The sequence below is a fragment of the Trichosurus vulpecula genome, chromosome 2, assembly GCF_011100635.1.
Source record: "Trichosurus vulpecula isolate mTriVul1 chromosome 2, mTriVul1.pri, whole genome shotgun sequence".
Taxonomy (NCBI): domain Eukaryota; kingdom Metazoa; phylum Chordata; class Mammalia; order Diprotodontia; family Phalangeridae; genus Trichosurus; species Trichosurus vulpecula.
The window spans coordinates 210,859,593-210,884,122 of record NC_050574.1 but is presented as its reverse complement, the minus strand read 5'-3'; the positions used below and the strand labels follow the sequence as shown (position 1 = coordinate 210,884,122).

Genomic DNA, 24,530 nt, shown 5'->3' with positions numbered 1-24,530 from the left:
GAATAACCCAAGATCTGGCAGCTTCTACATTAAGAGATCGAAGGGTTTGGAATACGATATTCCGGAGGTCAATGGAGCTAGGATTAAAACCAAGAATCACCTACCCTGCAAAACTGAGTATCATGCTCCAAGGCAAAATATGGATTTTCAATAAAATAGAGGACTTTGAAGCTTTCTCAGTGAAAAGACCAGAGCTGAATAGAAAATAGTTGCAGTAAAGCCAGATGGTGTTCAGCGGAGGCTGGTTGGAGATGTCATCAGGCGCTTTGAGAGACGAGGATTCAAACTGGTGGGCATGAAGCTACTACAGGCCCCAGAGAAAGTCCTTGCTGAGCATTACCATGACCTAAAGAAGAAGCCCTTCTACCCAAACTTGATCAACTATATGAGCTCTGGTCCCGTGGTCGCTATGGTCTGGGAAGGGTACAATGTGGTCCGTACCTCTAGAGCCATGGTAGGAGACACTGACTCAGGAGAAGCTGCCCCTGGGACAATCAGGGGAGATTTCAGCGTTCACATCAGCAGGAATGTTGTCCATGCCAGCGATTCGGTGGAAGTGGCCCAGAGAGAGATCAGCCTGTGGTTTCACAGCAGTGAGCTGGTGGACTGGGACTGTTGCAGTCGCAGCAACCTGTACCACGTGTGAAGGAGGGTTTCAGCCCACCTCCTGCCCACTGCCTAAGGACCCAGGAGTAACTACCTCTGCCAATGAGAATGCTATGTTCTTTCCTTCCTTCCTTCCTGTCCAAGCTACCTGCCATCCCCCTATCCTAACCCCCTGTCCCCCACAGAGACCTCTCCATATTGTGTGCCTTTCACTCCATGCCCCAAACCATTGAAGGATCAAGTCTAATCCCTCAACTGCAGTGCCAGTCAACCTTGAGGGTGACTGCTTGTAACCAGAAAGAATGATGACTATTAAAGGAGACACATTAAAATTCAAAAAAAAAAAAAAAGAAAATTTGACTTTCAAACACAAGAATCAAGAGAAGCATGAAAAGGTAATCAAGAAAAAGAACAAGAAAAAGAAATTGCAAGGGACTTACTAAAGTTGAACTGTTTTGTTTACATTCCTACATGGAAAGATAATGTGTATGATTCATGAGACCTCAGTATTAGGGTAGCTGAAGGGAATATGCATATATATATATATATATATGTTTATGTATATATATGTATAAGTGAATGTGTATGCATGTATATATGTATGTGTGTGTATATATATATGTATATATATATATATGTATATATATATATATATATATATATATATATATATATATAAAGAGAGAGAGAGAGAGAGAGAGAGGGCACAGAGTGAGTCGAAGATGAAGGGAAGATATCTAAAAGAAATAAAATCAAATTAAGGGATGAGAGAGCAATATTTTGAGAGAGGGAGATAGGGAGAGATAGAATGGGGTAAATTATCTCACATAAAAGTGGCAAGAAAAAGCAGTTCTGTAGGAAGAGAAGAGAAGGTAGGTGAGGGGGGAATGAGTGAATCTTGCTCTCATCAGAGTTGACCTGAGGAGGGAATACCATACATACTCAATTAGATATCTTACCCCACAGGAAAGAAGAAGGAAGAAGATAAAAAAAAAATGGGGGGGGGTGATAGAAGGGAGGGCAGGTGGGGATGGAGGTAATCAAAAACAAACACTTTCAAAAGGGGACAGGGTTAAGGGAGAAAGTTCAATAAAGGGGGATAGGTTAGGAAGGAGCAAAATATAGTTAGTCTTTCACAACATGAGTATTGTGGAAGGGTTATACATAATGATACACATGTGGCCTATGTTGAATTGCTTGACTTCTTTGTGAGGGTGGGTGGGAAGGGAAGGGGGGAGAGAATTTGCAACTCAAAGTTTTAAAAACAGATGTTCAAAAACAAAAAGTTTTTGCATGCAACTAGAAAATAAGATACACAGGCAATGGGGTGTAGAAATTTATCTTGCCCTACAAGAAAGGAAGGGAAAAGGGGATGGGAGGGGAGTGGGGTGACAGAAGGGGAGGGCTGGCTGGGGAACAGGGCAACCAGAATATACACCATCTTGGAGTTGGGAGGAGGGTAGAAATGGGGAGAAAATTTGCAATTCAAACTCTTGTGAAAATCAATGCTGAAAACTAAATATATTAAATAAATAAATAAAAGAATTTTAAAAAAAAGAAATAACAATACATGATCTGAAAAAATAGAAGATGTGAAATATGGGAAAGACAAATGACCTGGAAAACAGACCACAGAGAGATAATTTAAGAATCATTGGACTATCTGAAAGCCACGAACAGAAAAAGAGCCTAAATTTATATGCCAAGAAATCACAAAAGAAAATTGCCCAGATATCTTCAAACAGGAGAACAAAGTAAAAATTTTAAGAATCCACTGGTCCTCTTCTGAAAGAAAAAAACCCAAATTTAAAAATCCCAGGAGTATTATAGTTAAAATTCAGAGCTCACAGTTCAAGGAAAAAATATTGCAAGCATGCATTTAGAAAGAATTCAAGTACTGAGAAACTGTAGTCCTTATCGTCTCTATGCTAATGATTCTCAAATCAACCTTTCTTGTCCCAATATCTCTGCTGATCTCCAATCTTGCATCTTTGACTGCCTCTGAGACATCTCAAACCGGATGTCCACTAGACATCTTAAACTCAATAAGTCCGAAACAGAATTCATTATCATTCTCCCTAAAAACTCCCCTACCTTCCTGCCTGTCCTTTTGCTGTAGAGGGCAACACCATTCTTCTAGTCCCCTAGGTTCACAACCTAGGAGACATCCTGGATTCCTCGGTCTCTCATCCCTCATGTCCAAGCTGTTGCCAATGTCAATTTATCCTGCTGATGGGTCTTCCTGCCTCAAGTGTCTCCCTCCTCCAGTGCATCCTCCATTTAGCCACTAAAGTGATTTTCCTGAAACACAGATGCAGTCATGCTAACCCTCCTACTCTGTAAACTCCAGCGACTTCCTATTGCCTTCAGGAGCAATTAGAAAATACTCTGTTTGGCATCCAAAGCCCTTCGTAGCTCAGTCTCCTACTTTCTTTCCAATCTTTTTGTACCTTACTGCTGGACACGTACTCTTTGATTCAGTGACACTGGCCTTCTGGCTGTTCCATGTATAAAACAGTATATCTTTCATCTCTGTGTATTCACTCTGGCTGTCCCCCATGCCTAGGATGCTCCACCTCCTTCAAATACTGACCTCCCTGGCTTCCTTTAAATCCCAACTAAAATCTCGCTTTCTGTGGGAAGCCTATCCAAGCCCCTCTTACTTCCAATGACCTCCCTTTCTTAATTATTCCTGTATATAGCTTGCTTTGTATGTATTTGTTTACGTGTTGTATCCCTCCTTTAGACTTTAGTCTTCTTGAGAGTGTCTTCTGCCTCTTTTTGTATTCCCAGCACTTAGCATAGTGCTTGGCATATAGTAGGCACTAAATAAATGTTTACTGGTTGATTATTATGTTTGGATGTTTTCAAAAAGAGAATTAGAAAGAGCGGGGAAGAAAAATGCACTGGAACGGGGAGAAGAAAGGGGGAAATGGAGAAAACTATCTTACATGAATGGGGTGTACAAAGAAGAGTTTGTACAACACAGATGGGACATGGGAGAGGAGAGGTTGAATGACACTTGAACCTCACTACTATCTAAATTGATTAAAGGAGGGAAGAATACTCATATAAACACAATTGTGTACAGAAATCTGTTATACTCAACAGGGAAATAGGAAAGAAAGGAGTTAAAGGAGAGGGGGAATAAGCAGGAAAGTAGATTAAGGGAGGCAAGAGTTAGAAGCAAAACAGACTCTCAAAGAGAGAACAGGGAAAAAAAGAAGGAAAAGCATAAGAAAAGTGGATGGAAGGAGGGTGGCAGTTAACAATTATAACTGTGAATGTGAATGGGATAAACTCATCCATAAAATGAAAGAGGATAGCAGAATGAATTAAAGACTAGATTCCAACAGGTTGTTGTTTAAAAGAAACATACTTGAAACAGAAAGATCCTCACACAGTCAAAATAAAAGACTAGAGCACAATCTATTATACTTCAGCTAAAGTAAAAAAGAAAAAAAAACAAAAAAGTAAAAAAGAAAAAAGCAATTATGATCTCAAATAAAGCAAAACAAAAGTAAACCTAATTATAAGAGATAAACAAGGAGACTACATTTTGCTAAGAAGTACTATAGATAATGAATTAATATCAATATTAAATATATGTGCACTAAATGACATAGCACCCAGATTCTGAAAGGAAAGGTTAAATGAGTTACAGGAGGAAATAGACAGTAAAACTACAATATCAGGGGAATCACAATTGACCTCTATCAGACCTAAATAGATCTAATCATACAATAAACAAGAAAGAAGGTAAGGAACTGAATTTAATTTTTTAAAAGTCAGGTAGCAAGACCTCTGGAAAATATTGAATAGGCATAGAAAGAAGCTTACATATTTCTCAACTGTGCATTCAATAGTCACAAAAAATGGTCATATAATTAGGCCATAAAAAGTCACAAATGCAAGAAACCACAAATATTAATGCATGTTTTACTCTTCATAATGTAATAAATTCATTAAGGGCCTTTGAGTAAAGATTAAAAATTAATTGGAAGCTAAATAAATTAATTCTAAAGAATGGGTGGGTCAAAGAACAAATCATAGAAACATTCAATAATTTCATTAAGGATAATAACAACAGTGAGACAACATATCAAAATTTATGGGACGCAGCCAAAACAGTACTTAGGTAAGAATTTATATCTGTAAAAACTTTCATCAACAAAAGAAAGAGCAGAACAATGAAAACAGCATGTAACAACAAATAAACAAAACCAACAAATTATAACCTCCCCAATTAAACATAAATTTAGAAATACTGAGCATCAAAGAAGAGATTAAAAAATAGAAATTTTTTTAAAAAGCCATTGAAGTAATAAATAAAATTAAGAGCTGGTTTGAAGCAATAACAACAAAGTAGGTATGCCATTAGCTAATTTGATTAAGAAAAAGAAAGAAAAAAAACAACTTATCAATATTAAAGTGAAAAAGATAAATCCACAACCAACTAAGAAGAAATAAAAGCATTATTAGGAGCTATTTAACCCAACTCTATGTGAGTAAAACTGATGATCTAAACGGAATGGATGAATATTTACAAAAAATATATATATCAATTGCCCAGATTGACAGAAAAGGAAATAGAATACTTAAATAACCCTATCTTAGAATGTGTCCAGAATGGCCTTTATTTTCTTTGAGTAACTCAGCTTACCTCATTGAGCCTCGCTGGGCACTGGGGCTTCTCTTCCAGGGCAGGAAGCCCAGAAACCATGCTAGGAAGAAGAGAACTTCCTGTGTGATGAGTCACGGGGCTGGCTGAGGGGAGGTGTTGACTCCAGAGCCATGCCCTATTGGGTGTTAACCTAGTCTACTCTAGGGGGAGGGGCCAACTCAAGAACAAATCAACCCTGGTCATTCAGGTGGCACTTGATGATGTCAAAAACTCTATAAGGGGGGAGAGGACAGCTTGAAGAGCTCTCTTTCCTTTTCTAGTTGGTGTGGGAGCAGTGGCAAGCGTGACTCTGGGCCAGCCCTTGCTCTTGGGCCGAGCCCAGATGGTGGTAACTATGAATTGTATTGGGTCTGTCTGTTGATATTTGTAATTTTTTTGTATCTTGGTTTTGAGGTTCGGGGTGCTGGTTCGTTTCCCCCGAACTAAATGAATGTTCTGAACCTCAGGGTGCTGGCTTTTCCCCCTGAAGTAAGTGAATGAACTAACTGAATGCTAACTGAATGCTGGTGTTTCTCCCCTGAACTAAATGAATGTTGTCTGTATGTTAACTGAATGCTGGATTAAAGTAAGCTGGTCAACCCTTTCACCATGCTTTCCTTGTTTAAGCAGATAAAAAGAACTTGTGCTTTCCCAGCATGCCAGCAGCCTCCTGGGTGCTGGCTGTGGGGGGGGATCTTATGCCCCCACAGAAGCTGCTAGCTGGGTTGTTAAAACGTAGAAACAGAAATTGAACAAGCCACAAATTAATTTCCAAAATAAAAAACCCCAAGATCAAATGGATTTACGAATTCTACCAAATATTTAAATAATAATTAATTTCAATGCTACATAAACTGTTCAGAAAAATAGGTAAAGGAGTCCTATCAAGTTCCTTCTATGACACAAATATGATCTTGATACTTCAACTAGAAAGAATCAATAGAGAGAGAAAACTAGAACAATTTTCCTAATAAATACTGGTGCAAAAAATTTAAATAAAATGGTAGGATGGGGTTGACAGTAATATACCATAATGAAAATCATATATACTATAACCGGTTTAGATTTGTGCCAGGAATACAAGACTAGTTCAATATTAGTAAAACTATAAATATGACATCATATGAATAACAAAACAACAAAAATAATATTATTATTTCAATAGGTGACAAATTTTGACAAAATACAAATCTATTCCTATTAAAAACACTAGAAAGTAAAGGAATAAATAGAACTTTCTGATAAAATAATAAGTAGTATCTATCTAAAATCAAGAGCCAGCATTATCTGAAATGAGGACAATCTAGAAGTCTTTCCAATAAGATCAAGAGTGAAGCAAAAGATGTCTATTAGTTTTAATTGAAAGAACAAGCATAGGCCATGAGGAAACAAAACTATCTCTTTTTCAGATGATACAATAGCTTACTTAAAGAACCCTACAAACTCAACTGAAAAACTAATCAAAACAATTAACTTCAGCAGAATTGCAGGATATAAAATGAATCCACACAAATCATCTGCATTTCTGTATGTTACCAACAAAGTCCATCCAGAAAAGATATTCTTAGAGAAAGAGAAATTCCATTTAAAATAACTGGAGCCAGTATAAAATAGTTGAGAGTCTACCTAACATAAATACATAAAAACTATATAAATATAATTTATAGGAACTATATAAACACTCTATGCAAATAAAAGCAGATGTAAATAACTGGAGAAAAATTAATTGCTCATGGGTAGGCTGAGCCAAAATGATAAAAATGACGATAGTAACTAAATTAATTTACTTCTACAGTGTCATACCAACCACACTACCAAAAGATTGCTTTATTTAGCTAGAAAAAACTAACATTCATCTGGAAGAACAAAAAGTCAAGAATATCAAAGGAATCAATGAAAAAAATGGGAAGGAAGAGGGCCTAAGAGTATCAGATGTCAAACTATACTACAAATCAGTAGGTATCAAAACAACTTAGTACTGGTTAAGAAAGAGAGAGATTGAACTGTGGAACAGGTTAGGTATACAATATACAAAAGCAAATGAGGGTAATAACTCAGCTGTTGGGGCAAGAACTCACTATTTAACAAAAAACTGTTGGGAAAACTAAAAGGCAGTCTGGGGAAAACATACACACAAATGGAAGGTTTAAACCTCAAAGAGGTATGGAGTCCATTTGTAGCCACCTTCTAAAACCTACTAGTATGGATTTAAAAGTAATCCCTCTTACATAAAATATGACACCAGGAAGTGGGGAGGAGAGCAGGGGAAAGGAATGATCCTCAGTTTTTCCTTATCTTTTCATATTTAAGACATCCCACTTCTGAACTAGAACTACCCTGGAAAGAAAACTTATTGTTTACAATTTAGAATACAATTCAGTAAGAGGCTTTGTTCCTTAGATTGTCACAAGCCAAGGCAGGAAGAAGCATCTGTTGAAACATAGAGAAGTGTGTCCTGGATCTAAGGGGCAAGTGGGATTCTAAATATTAGCTATCTTCAGCAGAGCCAAAATAGTAGAATAGTAGGAAGTATGGCATGCTCCTTGCCTCAGGTGCCACCCACCCCCACCCCAATGCTTCCAAATCTATCTAGAAAACACATGAGGTTGAATCTTGATCTCAAAATCCAATTAAAAATTATAGTCATTTTTTTAGCCCAGGTTGCCAGAGAGCCAAATAGAGGTCTATGGACATGAACTGTGATCTGGCCAGGGACGTAGCCAATGAAACTTTCTTGCACAACGAGAGGGTCTAAACCAGGGCAACAAAAGATCCCAGATGTAACACAGAGAGATCTAAGTTTGTGGAGGGCTCAGGAAGAGTTACCAACTGAAACTCTGTCGTTCTCTCCTCATTTCTGTGTCATAGATCCAGGATGGAATTACAAGGGGACCTTCACCAGTACTGATCAAGGAATTGACCCCAAGAGCATAGAAGAGTCTTGGTTCCAGGCTCCAGACCAGTCTGAAGCCTGGAGAGTAATAACCAAGACAGGAATCCTAGGCCAAAAGGTAACTTGCAGTTCTGTCGCTCTGAACCAACAGAGCTTTACAGCAGGCAAATAGTGCTAAGTCCAATAGTAGTCTACTGAAACTACAAATGGGGCAAGAGCCCAGTTGCTCAGATACAAACACAGATCAGAAATTTGCAAAACTCAGACCAGGGGGTCAGTGGTTACACTCAGCCCTAGATCAGAACACCTTGGGATTACTGAGGTAGATCCCCAACCTCAGCTGTCCCTGAGATGCTTGAATAATACAACATTCAATAACACAAGAGAGCAACAATGGGATCAGCCCAGACATTCTGTCCAGAAATGAGCAGAACCTGAACCTAACAAATAGCCCAAAGTCAAAATGTAGGCTCGAAGAATGAGCAAACAAAAAAAGAATCCTACTACATAAAGAGTTATTATAATCACAGAAATACTCAAAACGCAAACCCAAAAGAAGAGAATAACTGCAAAACATCTAAAATCAAAGCCTCAAAGAAAAACACAGTTTAGGCAAAACATTCAAATCTGAATTTCTAGAAAAGACAAAGCAAGAATTTTGGAAAAGAGTTAAAATTGTTTTTATAAATTAAATGAGAAGTCTAGGGGGGGGGAAATTTTTTTTCTTTTAATGAAAGCTAGAGAAGATGGAATTGGGAAGGGAATTAACAATTTGGCACAAGAGGTACAAAATCTTGCCCAAACAACAAACTCTTTGAATTTTAGAATGGACCAAATAGAAGCTAATGATTCCATGAGACAAGAAGAAATATTAAAATGAAGTCAAAAGATTGGGAAAAATAGAAAGAAATGCAAGGTATCTCATAGCAAAAACAACTGACCTGGAAAACGGATTGAGGAGAGAAAATATGAGAATCACTGGACTATCCAAAAGCCATTAACAAAAGAGCCCAGATATAATAGTCAAACTAATCTTTAAAGAAAATTGCCCAGATCTCTTGGAATCAGAAGTCAAAATGGAAATAGAAAGAATCCACCAGTCAATTCCTGAAAGAAATCCCAAAATGAAAACTAATTTAAGCCAAAATTCAGCATCCAGGTAAAAAAAATATATTGCAAGCATCCAGAAAGAAAGAATTCAAGTATCAAGGAGCCATAGTGAAGATCATACACAACTTAGTAGCTGCCACTAAAAAGAAGAGGAGAGCATGAATGCAATATTCCACCAGGCAAAGGACATAGACTTACAAGCAAGAATTTACTCAGCATAACTGAGTATAATGAAATGGCGGGGGGATGTATCTTTAATGAAATACAGGACTTCTAAGAATTCCTGATAAAAAGATCAGAACTACATAGAAACTTTAAATGCAAACATAAGAGTCAAGAGAAATGCAAAAAAGGTAAAGGATCAAAAGTGACTAAACAAGGAAATACTTGCTTACATTCTAATATGGGGATATAATACCTGTATCTTTTCTGAACCCTATCATCATCAGGGCTCATTGAGAGAGTCTAATTAGACATAGGGTCTGGGTGTGATTCTGTTATGTTTGGACATCTCAAAGGAAGACTGGAAAAGGTGGGAAAGAGTAATGCGCTGGGAGAGAGGAGAAGGAAGAGGAAAATGGGGAACATTATCTCACATAAATGAACTTGCACAAGTAGGAGTCTCTGCAAACAAAGAAGAAGGGGTAAGGGGAGTGAACTACTTGAACCTCCCTCTTATGTGAAAAGTTTAAAGGAAGGAAGACTACAAAAATTCACAGAGAGTACTGGATACAGAATATGTTTTACTTTATGGGGAAATAGAGGGAAAGGGGAGGAGGTAATAAGGAGGATAGATTAATGGGGAGATTAGTCCTAAGCAAAATAAACTTTAACTTGCACATTCTTTTAGCAGCATTTTTTGGAATACAAGTAATTAGAAACTGAGTGGGTCTTCATCAATTGTGGAATAGCTAAACAAGTTATAGTATATGAATATGATGGAATACTATTGGGCTTTTAGGAAATGAAAAAGGGGATGGATTCAGAGAAACCTGAGAAGACTTGTATGAAATGATGCAAAGTGAAGTGAGCAGAACCAGGAGGACAATATTATAAAGATAAAAAATTACAACAATATTGTAATGACAAACAATATTAAAAGACTTAGGAACTCTGATCAACACAATGAAAGATTATGATTTAAGAGGATTAATGATAAAACTCGATACCTACTTCCTGATAGAGCAATGAAAGATATAACAAGTGTAGATTGAGGCATATATTTTAATTGGATGTGGCTAATGAGAGAATTTTGTTTCTCAACATGGAGTTGGAGGTGGGGATCAGGGAGGAAAGGCAGATTTTTTTTATTGGTTGAAATATTTTTAAAAAATAAATTAATGTTTGACACCAAACATATTTGAGATCACTCCCTTGAGGGAGATCACTATGTAAAAACATCTTGCAGTGAATCTTTAGTAAAAAAAAAAAAAAAGTACAACGATCCAATGTATAATATATATTTTGTAAATTTTGATTTAGGACACCATATTTTCCTGAAATGCATAATTCCTCAGGATGATACCCTACTTACCGTAGAGTCTCAGTATATCTTGACTGCACTTTGCTGCAATAATATCAACCGATCACAATACCATAGGCTGTCTTTTTAACATTTATTTATTTTTGACATTAATTTTAAAGCACTTTTGAATTCTAAATTCTTGTCCTCCCTCCCACCCCTTGACTATCCACTGAGAAGGCAAGAAATGTCATATCAATTATACATGTGAAATGATACAAAACATTCCCAAATAGCCAGGTTGCAAAAGAAAGAAAAAGAAAGAAAGTTAAAAAAAAAACCACCACAGCCTCTTGTGGAAGGGCTATTTCAAAGAGGAATAAACTCACAGAAAAAGCTGTCTTACCATCCATTCCCTCATCAGAGCCCAAACCTCCTACAGTCATTCAGTCAACAATCATTTAGTAAGCACTTACTACATTCAGGTATTGTACTTAACACAATAGAGATACAAAGAAATGCAAAAACATAGACGTATATACAAGATTTCACACGCACACAGGCACACACACACACAAAGAGTAAATGTATTCTCAGTGATTATGTAAATCTTAGTGAGAAGGCACTAGAAATCCAGCCCAAGGGAGGGAGCCAAGGTGGCAGCTGGAAAGCAGGGACTTGCGTGAGCTCCCTGCCAGGTCCCTCCAAAAACCTATAAAAAATGGCTCCGAACAAATTCTAGAAGTGCAGAACCCACAAAATAGCAGAGGGAAGCAGGGATCCAGCCCAGGACAGCCTGGATGGTTGCTGGATGAGGTCTATCACGCGTGGAGTGGACGGGAACAGAGCTTAGCGTGGGTGGCAGCAGGACCAACCAGACCAGGAGCCAGGCAGAACAGGCCCTAGCGCCATGAATCAGTGAGCTGTGGCAGTTACCAGACTTCTCAACCCACAAACACCAAAGACAACAGAGAAGGTTAAGGAAGAGAAGGAAAAGCTGTGGTGACAGAGGGAAGAAGTTCGTGGTTCAGACACCACCCTGGGAGTAGAGGAGGTGGTACAGCTACAGAACTACAGCTGCAGTTACTTCAAGCCCCAGGCCCACCTGGTGGGAGGAATTAAGTGGCAGATCAGAGCAGGAGTGCAAACCCTGCTTAAGATTTGTGTCAGGTTTGGGTTGGCAGTTCTTGGGGAAGGAGGAGTGCTGGTGTGGCAGAGCTGGCTGTATAGAAATAGCTCTGAAATCAACAGCGCATCCCCTCAAGCTTGGAATGAAGTACTCTTTGCTCTACAAGCAGTCATACCCCGACAAAAAACTCAAGGGTCAAGTAAGTTGGCTGAGAATATGGCCAGGCAGTGAAAATGTTCTCAGATTCAGACTCAGACTTTGGAATCTTTCTTTGGTGACAAAGAAGACCAAAACATACAGCCAGAAGAAGTCAACAAAGTCCAAGAGCCTACACCAAAAGCCTCCAAGAAAAACATGAACTGGTCTCAGGCCATGGAAGAGCTCAAAAAGGATTTGGAAAAGCAAGTTAGAGAAGTAGGGAAAAATTGGGACAAGAAATGAGAGTGATGCGAGAAAACCATGAAAAACAAGTCAATGACTTGCTAAAGGAGACCCAAAAAAATACTGAAAAAAATATTGAAGAAAACAACGCCTTAAAAAATAGACTAACTGAAATGGCAAAAGAGCTCCAAAAAGCCAATGAGGAGAAGAACGCCTTGAAAGGCAGAATTAGCCAAGTGGAAAAGGAGGTCCAAAAGACCACTGAAGAAAATACTACTTTAAAAATTAGATTGGAGCAAGTGGAAGCTAGTGACTTGATGACAAATCAAGATATTATAAAACAGAACCAAAGGAATGAAAAAGTGGAAGACAATGTGAAATATCTCCTTGGAAAACCCACTGACCTGGAAAATAGATCCAGGAGAGATAATTTAAAAATTATTGGACTACCTGAAAGCCATGATCAAAAAAAGAGCCTAGATGTCATCTTTCAAGAAATTATCAAGGGGAACTGCCCTGCTTTTCTAAAGCCAGAGGGTAAAATAGAAATTGAAAGAATCCGTAGATCACCTCCTGAAAAAGATCCCAAAAAGAAAACTCCTAGGAATATTGTCACCAAATTCCAGAGTTCCCAGACCAAGGAGAAAATACTGCAAGCAGCCAGAAAGAAACAATTTGAGTATTGTGGAAAAACAATGAGGATAACACAGGATCTAGCAGCTTCCAGATTAAGGGACTGAAGGGCTTGGAATACGATATTCCGGAGGTCAATGGAGCTAGGATTAAAACCAAGAATCACCTACCCAGCAAAACTGAGTATCATGCTCCAAGGCAAAATATGGATTTTCAATAAAATGGAGGACTTTCAAGCTTTCTCAATGAAAAGACCAGAGCTGAATAGAAAATTTGACTTTCAAACACAAGAATCAAGAGAAGCATGAAAAGGTAAACAAGAAAGAGAAATCATAAGGGACTTACTAAAGTTGAACTGTTTTCTTTACATTCCTACATGGAAAGATGATGTGTATGATTCATGAGACCTCAGTATCATAGTAGCTGAAAGTAGCATATATATATGTGTATGTATATATAATAGATACACACACACACATATGTGTGTGTGTCTATGTATGTATATATGTAGGTGTATATGTGTGTATATATATACATATATATGTATGTATATATAGACAGAGGGCACAGGGTGGGTTGAATATGAAGGCATAATATCTAAAAAAATAAAATAAAATTAAGGGATAAGAGAGGAATATATTGAGAGAGGGAGAAAGGGAGAGATAGAATGGGGTAAATGATCTCGCATAAAAGTGGCAAGAAAAAATGCTTCTGTAGGAAGGGAGGATGGAGCTGGTGAGGAAGAATAAGTAAATCTTGCTCTCATCAGATTTGACCTGAGGAGGGAATACCATACACACTCAATTGGGTATCTTACCCCACAGGAAAGAAGTAGGAAGAAGATAAAAAAGGGGGGATGATAGAAGGGACGGGAGACAGGGGGAGGAGGTAATCAAAAACAAACACTTTTGAAAAGGGACAGGATGAAGGGAGAAAATTCAATAAAGGGGGATAGGTTAGGAAGGAGCAAAACATAGTTAATCTTTCACAACATGAGTATTGTGGAAAAGTTTTACATAATGATACGCATGTGGCCTGTGTTGAATTGCTTGCCTTCTTAGGGAGGGTGGGTGGGGAGGGAAGGGGGGAGAGCATTTGGAACTCAAAGTTTTAAAAACAGACGTTCAAAAACAAAAAAAAAGTTTTTGCATGCAACTAGGAAATAAGATACATAGGCAATGGGGCATAGAAACTTATCTTGCCCTACAAGAGAAGAAGGGAAAGTGGGATGGGAGGGGAGAGGGGTGACAGATGGGAGGGCTGACTGGGGAATGGGGCAACCAGAATATCCGCCATCTTGGAGTGGGCAGGAGGGTAGAAATGGGGAGAAAATTCATAATTCAAACTCTTGTGAAAATCAATGCTGAAAACTAAATATATTAAATAAATTAAATTAAATAAAATAGAAAAAAAAGAAATCTAGCCCAAATTAGTGAGTCCTTACTTGAATAGGCCTCCATTCTTGCTCAGAGGATACCTAAGATCTTAAGTACTCAAGATTCATTCTAGGGTGAACCCTAGAATCAGAAATAGTGAACTCTTGTGCCCATACTTCAATAGGTTCAAATACTTTCTCAGTCACCCAGATGATCTACATAATGGAAATGATATATGTGTGACAGCCAAAAGTCATACTCCAGGGCTAGGCTGGTAGATGGACATCTGAGAACTAAGTAAAATGTCACTTCCCTTTGTATTCACTCTGCCACGCATACCTCTTTGTTAGACCTCATTTACATACTATCATTACCCAGCAATCCAGGTACTACTCATTTTTCATCTAAAGGTGTTTCAGCTATTCATTCTCCCCATTTACAGCTTTCAGTTGTATAGTGTAATTTGCATTGTACCAGTCTCTAACTACCTCTCCATAATTGTCCCAACTGACTATGTCTCTTAGTATTTTTTTATTTTACACATTATCCTAAAGCCATTTTATGTTCTTGAGTTGTTAAATCACTTCAGCAGTAGTTTGTTTACTAACTTTTAAAAAAACAAAACCAAAAAAACCTTGCATATGTGTACATGTATTTCAAAAAAGGGAAAAGGACCTATATATACAAAATTATTTGTGGCAGCTCTTTTTGTAGTGACAAAGAATTGGAAATTGAGGGAGGTCCAATTCAGGATAGGCTGAACAAATTGTGATATATAACTGTAATGCAATACTATGGTGCTATAAGAAATGATGAGTAGGATAATTTTAGAAAAACCTGGAAAGACTAACATGAAAAGTGAAAAGAGCAGAACCAGGAGAACACTGTACACAGAAACATCAATATTGTGCATAATCAACTGTGAATGACTTAGCTATTCTCAGCAACACAATGATTCAAGACAATTCTAAAGAATTCACGGTGAAAAATGTATTCATATCCAGAGAAAGAACTCATGGCATCTAAATGCAAATTGAAGCACACTATGTTTTACCTTTATTTTTTTTTCATGTTTTTTTTTCCTTGGTCTGTGTCTTCTTTCACAACATAACTAATATAGAAATATTTTTATATGATTGCGCATATGAGGGAGGAAGCAGGAGAGGGAGGGAAGGAGGGAATTTGGAACTCAAAATTTAAAAAAAAAGAATGTTAAACATTTTTTACATGTAATTGGGGAAAAATTAAATTTTATTTTTAAAAAAACTTTATATATAATATGTACATATAATTTGTGTATGTATATGTATTTATGTATGTCTCCTATAACTCCATCCTATATCATTTAACTTTCTCACCATGCGGTTTTATCTTTACTTTTGATGTCAAGATTGAGTTTTGCAACCCTCTTCTTCTACCCCTATATTCTTTGATATTATGTTACCATACACAACATGGAGTTGCTCACATACTTTAAAAGTATTACCTCATGTAAATGTTTATAAAACTCAATCATATGTTTTGATACTGGGCTCTATTCCTTAAAACCATGAGTACCATAATTCTTTAAAAGTGTATTTTATTTCATTTCTTAGGAGTAGCATTGACTTTGAATACATTGTTTTGTTTTGAGTTGTCTGTCCCATGTTTATTAAGAGAAGATTTTTCTAGTGCTTAGTTAGTAGTGATCAAAGCCAATTATTAAGATATTTTCATTGTAGGAACTTACATTGAGCTAGGTACTTGAATTGTGAGTGTCTGTGTATTCATGTGCCTGTACTTCAGGAAAGGGATAAAAAGATCAGGAGTTTTTAATAATGTTTTCTTCCTTCAGCTTCTTACTTTGGTGAATGTATGCTTTCATCAATGTGAGTATTCTCACAACTCCTCCACAGCTTCTTGTCTTTTGTGATTTTGGTTTACATCTTATTAAAGATCTTCCATAGGGAATAAAATTCTCTCATTTCAGAGCACAAGAATGGCAGATCTGTCTATATGTGGCTTCTCTCCACCCACCCACTGCACCCCCCCCACCCCGAAACTGGCTAACAAATGTTTTCCTGAATTGCTCAAGTTTTTGCTTTTAGAATTATTATCATACTATATCTGCCTCTTAAGAAAGAGGAATTTAGAAATAAGATCATTTTTAAAGCAATGTTTTATTATTCAATTAGCACCTATAAATAAGAGATCAATGAAGTTGGAGATTTTTCTTTATATTACTCGGTTAATTGGGCAGATAAGATTCATTTTCTTAAAAAGTTCAAGAAACACTGATTTCTTATGTTGGATTTGATTTGTTGTTGTTGTTGTTAGTGGGCAAAAGTAAAAACTGTTAGTGTTTTGATGGGTGACTTATCTCTACTTGGCAGAAAGCCACACAGAGGCTACTCGAATTTATTCCCCTCATTAAAAGACTTAAAAGAAAAAAAAGTATAGAAAAAGCTAAAAATGCTGCAACACTTTACTCCTAAATCAACCGAATGTGGGAGAAAATGCTCCTACAATAGAAGCAACTCTCAGAAGTTGAATAGAAGCTTTTAGGGCCCTATTTAGAAGACTTTTGTGTGCTTGCTATGCAGAACCAAATGTGGAATTCAAGCTGTTGTTCAGGGTAGAAAAGGTCACAGAGCAGGATCTCCACAAACCATCATTACAATATTCCTAACTTCTTTTATGCATGGAAAGAACGTGCAGTTGAAAAAATTAGGCAAAACCCATGAACATAAGGTCTACTGATGAATTAAGCTATCTGCTGCTTTTAAAAGAATGAATAAGAAATACAAAGAATTCAAACCTACAACTGTAAGAGAGGCATTGCAATTGTTCAGTGTACATTTTATGCTAAAGATAGAGTTTTTATCTCCAATCGACATTTAACATTCTTGTTTTGAATCCTCATTGGTCTAGAGATGAAGGGGCAAACTGTTTTGCTAACAAAAACACTTAGCCATGGTACAGATCTTGGTTTCTACAAATACTAACAGATTGGCATTACATATGAATAACTGATGCTAAAAGTAACAAAAAATCCAAGTACCTCCCTATGTGACTAAAAAACACTGTCAGAGTATTAAAACAAATATACAGTTACTATAAATATTATTATATCACAGTAGAAAATACACATATAAACCATGTATGAATTAAATACATGGTCTAGCCTGGTACTTTCTACTATATGGTGTTAATCATTGCTGGGTCTAATTTGTAAATGGTTTTAAGTGATTGCCATTGAACAGAAATGTTTTGGGTTTTCTTTTTTTACTCCTTGCAATTCTTACCACACACCAGCATTGCTTTAGCATTTGAAAATGAAAATGTGATATGTTTCCTTTAAGTCAGGGATATATTTTTAGTATTTTGTAAAATATTCTATTACTTTGGTATAATTATTGGTTCACAGACTATTTTTTAAATGTAATTTTAAAAAGTTAGGTAGAAATTGGAAACTTGATATTAACTGTGTAAAATGTCATCCTTGTATGTAAAAATTAGCTACGCACCTTGTGATGTGCATCACTAAAACTATATTCAGAAGATTATTTTTCAGCTATTGTAGTTTTTGAAGATTATGCTAAGTGCAAATAAAGTTCACAATGTTTACTCTTACATAATCATTTTGCAAAATTCAAGATTAGCTTTAAGCAACTGATTATTTTCTATTGTCTGATAATGCTAACTAAAGAGAGCAACCTTTTAAAAAGACAGAATAAGTATGTTTAAATACTCATTCAAATTAAATTATTTTATGTGATCTCCACCTTTTTGTATTATTTTTGAAAGTTTAAATAGCAAATTGCAGAAACATATCCATATCTTATAATACAAAAACAAAAATCAAGTCATTACTTAGGTTTTTTTTTGTGGCCACATATTGTGAAAAGGCTCTTGGGTGATTAAATTCAAGATATTTTAAAGATATCTATCATTATTCAAGTATTGGTTAATTAGCTCAAATATGCCTTTTCTTCCCCTAGGAGAGCTGTATAGCAGCAAAAAATATCCTGCTGCTTACAAAACAAAACACAGATTTTTCAAAGTCTATACATAAAACTGCCAGTTCTTAATGCTAATTAGCATAGATGTTAATGTATGATGCAAAAAAAAATGTAGCTAATAATACCAACTCTTAGGGGCTTTTCAAAAGAACATTTATCCAAAGAGCAGCAAGCTGCCTAGGATTAGTTCATGATTGTGATGGTAATTTAAATTCATGATTATAAAACAAGGGGTACTAAAAAAGAAAATGAAAACTTTATATACACAACCTTTGCTATGTATATTTTTAAAATGATAGCATATCCATCAAGCTTTATTCAATATGCTAATCCATGCCCATTGAGCAAGGGCACTATAATAAGTACTTCCAACACTTTCAAAGTTTATCATTAGTTTCTCTTCCTTGATGCAATTTAAATAAGTAGTGAGAACTAGTACATTCGAGACTCCAGAAAAATTTCAGAAGTAGGGTTATTATTTCACACGGAGACTGGATTAGATGATGCTTCATTCTGAGAATGGGTGAAGCTATGATAGTCATAGTTTCCGTTTATATGAGATCTTTAATTCTTGGATATCATTGAATGTTTATAGAATTAATTTTTCCTCTATGAATGGTATCATACATAACTGTTAAATTATATCAGCTCGTAAATCATATCAGCTGGTAAATTACATCAGCTGGGTGATGCATAGTATCAGACTTGGCATCAGGAAGGCCTGAATTCAATTCTGCCCTCAGATGTTTATTAGCTGTGTGATCCTGGGCAAGGCACTTTACCTCTGTCTGCCTCAGTTTTCTTATCTGTAAAGGGCAGATAATAACATTACTTAGCGCCAAGGATCGTTTGTAGGATTAAATTAGATAATGTTTGCAAAGCCCTTTGCAAAAATGTGAAGCACTATATAAATGCTAGCTATTATTATATCCAGTTGTTGTTGTTGCTCAGTCATATCTGATGCTTCATGACCCCTTTGGGGTTTTCTTGGCAAAGATACTGGAATGGTTTGCCATTTCCTTCTCCAGCTCATTTTACAGATGAGGAAACTGAGGCAAACAAGGTTAAGTGACTTGCCCAGGATCACACAGCTAGTAATTGTCTGAGGCTGAATTTGAACTCAGGAAGATGAATCTTCCTGACTTCAGGTCAGGCACTCTATCCACACACCACCTAGCTGTCCTATTATATTCAGACAGGAAAATTTTAATACCAGAATGTCATAGACAAGCAGAGTCTCGTAAACACATGTATATTATTATAAAGTACCAACTCAGTTTATTTGTTTGTTTTTTCAAATAAAAAAAAAACTTTGAAGATGACTAATGGTTGTTCTACGGAACTTTTAAGGTAATCCCACACTGCCATTTGATAGCAATTAGGAAAAAGTTAATGACTGGAAACAGCACAGATATCAAACATGATTTTGAACCTTGTTTCTTATGCGTTTCTTTTAATTCAAATTGTAGAAAGCTTATGAATCCAATAGTAGCAAATGATCATCATAATACATAAAACATGATCATCTAAATAAGTATGTTATATATTCAATAAAAATGAATTTATTTGTGACCCAATCAATTGGAAATCAATAATCACCAAATATTTAAGTATCTATGTTATGTAAGACATTGGACTGGACACTGTAAGGCAAGTGAAATACTAACTTGGGTTGGAAGTTAAACTATATATTTATAAAAAGTCAATAATACAAGGCAGTATGGAATAACTGCCATATGTGATAATAAATGTTCTAGGAATTGGTTTGCAGTTGCAGCTCTGATAGTCATGTTATATAACTTCAACTCTCTGGGCCTCAGTGTCATGATCTGTAAAAATAGATATAGTGACCTCTCCATTGCATAGCTGATGGGGTGGCTATGGGGAAAGCATTTCATCTACCTTGAAATGCTATAGCAGTGGGAGCTATTGCTGATTTTATCTGTTGATGATGTGGCAGTTGGAATGCTGCATTTTCCCGAAGGCTGCTTTAGCGATACACTGTCAGACTGAGAGAGGTATAGTTGACGGTGAGGCAACCCTCAGAGTGAACTATGATGATGAGGTCTGGAGGTCCCATTTTATGGGAGATGTCAGAGCTTCCAGCACCAAAATTAATTGGGATTGGTGAAGGGACTTATGGCCATGGAGAGCAAAAATACTGAAATACTACTACTGGCTGTACCCTGGTGGCCTCAGCTTCTTGGTACTGAAGGCCTCCTTTTTGCTGTCCATAGCGCCATGAGACAAAAAGAAAGGAGACTGGAGTTTTAAGACACTCTCCTCCTACTCAATGGAAGATGGATACATTGTCATGAAAAGCTCCAGGATTCACTGGGGTCCCAGGTTAAGCTCATCAAATCCAAGTGGCATTCATGAGCTTTCTTATGAAGAGCTGGGTTGTTTTTTTTTTTGTTTTTGTTTCTTGTGGTTTTTTTTTAAGCAATTTTTTTTCTTTCTTACAGTGTTAAGGATTTTGTCAAGGGGCAATGGCAACCTAAATTCTCTTTCTTTTCCTCTAAATTTTCCAGAAGAATGGGGGATATTGGGGTCAGACACTTCCATCCTTAGGGGGTTAGGAGGTGACGAGGTGGCTTAATTAGTCCATTTCTGTTCTAAGTGCTTGTTAGGATGTAGTTCCTTGGGTTGTGTGGTGCACAGAAGATCAGGGTTCAAATTCCTTCTCAGATACTTACTAGCTGTAAATCCTGGGTGAATCACTTAACTCCTGTCAGCTTCAGTTTCTTCACCTGTAAAATGGGGATAATAAGAGCGTCTACCTCACAGAGTTGTTTGTAAGGACCAGAAGAGATACCTACAAGGCACTTTGTGAACCTTAAATTGCTACATAATGTAGAAATAGTTAATATAACTATTGTTATCTTGTAACGCATTGTTATTTTAAATAAATTGTCCTTGACCTTGACTGAGTTAAAGTCTGGATAATTTATTAGCAAGAGCTGATTTTTAAAAATCAATCCATTAATCATTTAACAAACATTTATTAAGTGCCTACTATGTTCCAGACACTATACAAGTTACCACGGATAAAAATACAAAGAATAAAACAATCCCCCAGGTTACTGGGCTGTCAACAAGTACATATGTAAATATTTACACTGAATAAATATAAAAAAATACAAAGTAGTTCAATGTAAGATCATTTGGAAGGGAGGACACTAGTAGCTGCAGGGACCAGGAAGGCTTTGTGCAGATGTGTTGTTTGAACTGCATCTTAAAGGAAGAGAGGAATTCTGAGGAAAAATAAGGAGCTACCAGAGGGAGCAGAGAGAGGGTGTACAGAAAAAAAATGAGCCAAAGAGAATATAGAGACTAGGAGTACTAGCTTGCTCCCATTACATATCCATGAAATTAGTATTATTGTTGCTTTTGGTTCATTAACACTTATTTAGGTTTCTAATATTGAAAGTAATTAATAGAAATCTGTTTTGCATGTCTTCATAAATTCAAAGCGTATTTCTTACTTTCTCAATGGGTGGGAAAGGCAGGGGAAGAAGGGAGAGAATTTGGAATTGAAAATAAAAAAGAAGGTAGTAAGTGAACATACTCTTGAATACTCAAAACATCTATTAGGGATTCAAGAAGATATGTACGTAAATGGGCTTACAGTAAAATTAGAATTATATTGCCTATGTGGTGTTGGAAAACTGTAGTACAAAGATGGGATACAATAGAGCAATAAAATACACAACAATGTGCAGTATTGAAACAATAACACTCATGTAGTATTATAGGGGAGGTGCTCTCACATTCAAACTTATATCTTCTCTCCTTGTCTATCGGTCCATGACAGACAGACAGACAGACAGACAGATAGATAGATAGACGGTTGGATGGATAGATGGATAGGTAGATAGATAGACAGATTGATATGTAACAAAGGCCTGCCACATGTGCAGAGTATCTTGGATTTTGTCTTTCCATCTGGAGAGTCTGAGGAGCCTGATTCCAGGGAAGTGGAATATGTGTAGACATTCTGTACTGGTTCTACTCTACTAACCACATAATAAGGAGGAAAATTTTTTTTTTATTTGTCGTGTAGCTGGAACTAGGGATATCTTCAAATCGGCTAGAATCGGTTTTGACCTAGTCCCTTGCCTTATTCTCTTTGACCTAGCTCAGTGGTTTAACTCCTTCAATGATGGCAGCTAAAGAAGTCTTTGAGCTTTCTCCCCATTGAGACCATAGTGCCCCTAAAAAGGGGCTTTGGTCTGTGGCATTTTCATTGGTTCTTTTTCTATTTTAGATGAAGAGATTGAAGCCTCTGATCTTGTAGGTCAGGAGGATGCTTTCCAGAGTCTGAGCTTTGAAGCTAGTATGGTATCAGTGCCCGGAGGAGCAAGGAGTGACCTTTAGGAGTGATCTTCTGGCTCTGGCTGATTAGAAACTGAAGTAAGCACTCATTCAGTAGTCTCAATGGGACCAATGTCCTGTAGAAACTGAGCTAAGAATGTATCCCTAAGGTATTAGGGGGAAATATTTACGCATTTGTTCTTGCTGTATCTTCCAAGTAAATATTCCTTTGTAAAAGCTAATTGATGTTAAATGGTTAAAGGTAAATGGAGCCCTTGAACTGAAGATAGTAGAGTAAGATACCCTACAAATCCTCTCCAGGAATCCTAGAACCCTGAGGGCAGATGTAGCCTTCTTGGACCTGGGAGAGTAGGAGAGAGACAGAGAGACAGAGAATGAGAAGAAGGAAGAGGAGGAGGAGGAAGAAGAGGAGGAAGGATAGAGAGAGACAGACAGAGAGAGACAGAGAGACAGAGACAAAGACAGAGACATAGACAGAGACAGAGACACAGGGACAGAGAGACACAGAGAGACAGAGACAAACCAAAGCAGAGAGAGAGAGAGAGAGAAAGAGAGAGAGAGAGAGAGAGAGAGAGAGAGAGAGGTGGGGGAAGGGTAAATTCTGGGGATACAAATAAAAACAAGCAAGACAGTTCTTGCCCTTGAGGAGCTTATATTCAAAAGTGTAGGATAAAAACACACAAAAGCGATCTCTAGGAGCAGGAAGGGGAAGGGGATACCTACTGTTGTAGAGCTAGAGATGTCCTGGAAGTGTACAGTTGAGGCTTGCAACCCAGCAACATAAAGCCAAAGCTGGTCCATCAAAGCTCAGGGTGGCTCCAGGGCAGAATGTTCTTCTCACTTAGGGAGGGAACTGGGGATAATGGCCAAAGGAAGTCAAATGCAGACAGCATGATTAGGGAAGTCCTACAAGAAAATCTGAATAGTTGCTAAATGAGATAATACTTGTAAAACACTTAGCACAATGCCTGGCACATAATAGAGGCTATATAAATATTTAATCCCTTCCCCTTCCCCCTGTCCTCAACTCAAAGTTCACTTAGCTAGAGAGATACATTTAATTTTGAATCTGGTCAGTTTTATGGCCAGCTATCACATGGATCAGGGAAGGCTGACAGGCTTCACTAGGCCTCAATGTGGTTGGCTTTTTATAGTTCCAATAGCTGTAGCAACAAATGGTTGGTCTTTTCAAACATTGTAGTTTACCCATTTGTCGACACATTTCTTTTACCCTAGAATAGGCTTATGGGGCAGCTGATTGAGCTCCTGGTGATAGGCCCTGTCTAAACAAATGCAGCAGAGAAGTGGGCTGGTAATGCCTAAGTGTAATTTTTCATGTAGTCAAATTGAATATCTGGGTGCTCTAAGCACTAGAGTGACAGAATAGGTGTAATAAACTTTGAGCATGTCATAGGTGCAGTTAGGTTGCCTACTTAACATATTATCTCAAAGTAAAAAATGAGAGCATTTGGAAGGAAGAACTAGATCAGTGGTATCAATCTCAAATAGAAATGGGGGGGTCACTAAATTGTTACCCGAGGATCCCTGCTGGCCACATATTGACTTAGAAAACCACATACTAATATTGTCTATGTTTTATTGTATTTTCATTTATTTTGTTAAATGCTTCCCAATTACACTTTAATCTGGTTCAGGCTACATGGGCAGGGCAGGGGGGGGGAAATGGGGGTGTTGTTGCTACCTCATTGTGTTTGACACTTCTGAACTTCAGGCCCTATCTCAGCAGTGTGGTTCAGTAGAAAAAGCACTAGATTGAGACACAGAGGGCCTAGGTTAATAACCAATTTCTGTCACTTATGTGACAGTGTGACCTTGGGTAAGGCACTTTAGCAAGCCCTTCCAGCTCTGAATCCTAGATCTTGTAATCCTATGTGAGAAAGATTATTGTGAGCTAGAATTACTCCACAGAAGAGGTGAGAC

General features: G+C 37.2%; 1 protein-coding gene across 1 annotated transcript; it reads left to right on the top strand.

Moving 5' to 3' along the window:
- Window positions 1-211: 211 nt before the first annotated feature.
- Window positions 212-721, top strand: LOC118838946 (nucleoside diphosphate kinase, mitochondrial-like). Its single transcript, XM_036746327.1, has one exon. It carries the CDS (start codon window positions 296-298, stop codon window positions 644-646), a length of 351 nt encoding a protein of 116 aa, XP_036602222.1. The 5' UTR covers window positions 212-295; the 3' UTR covers window positions 647-721.
- The last annotated feature ends 23,809 nt before the right edge of the window (window positions 722-24,530 follow it).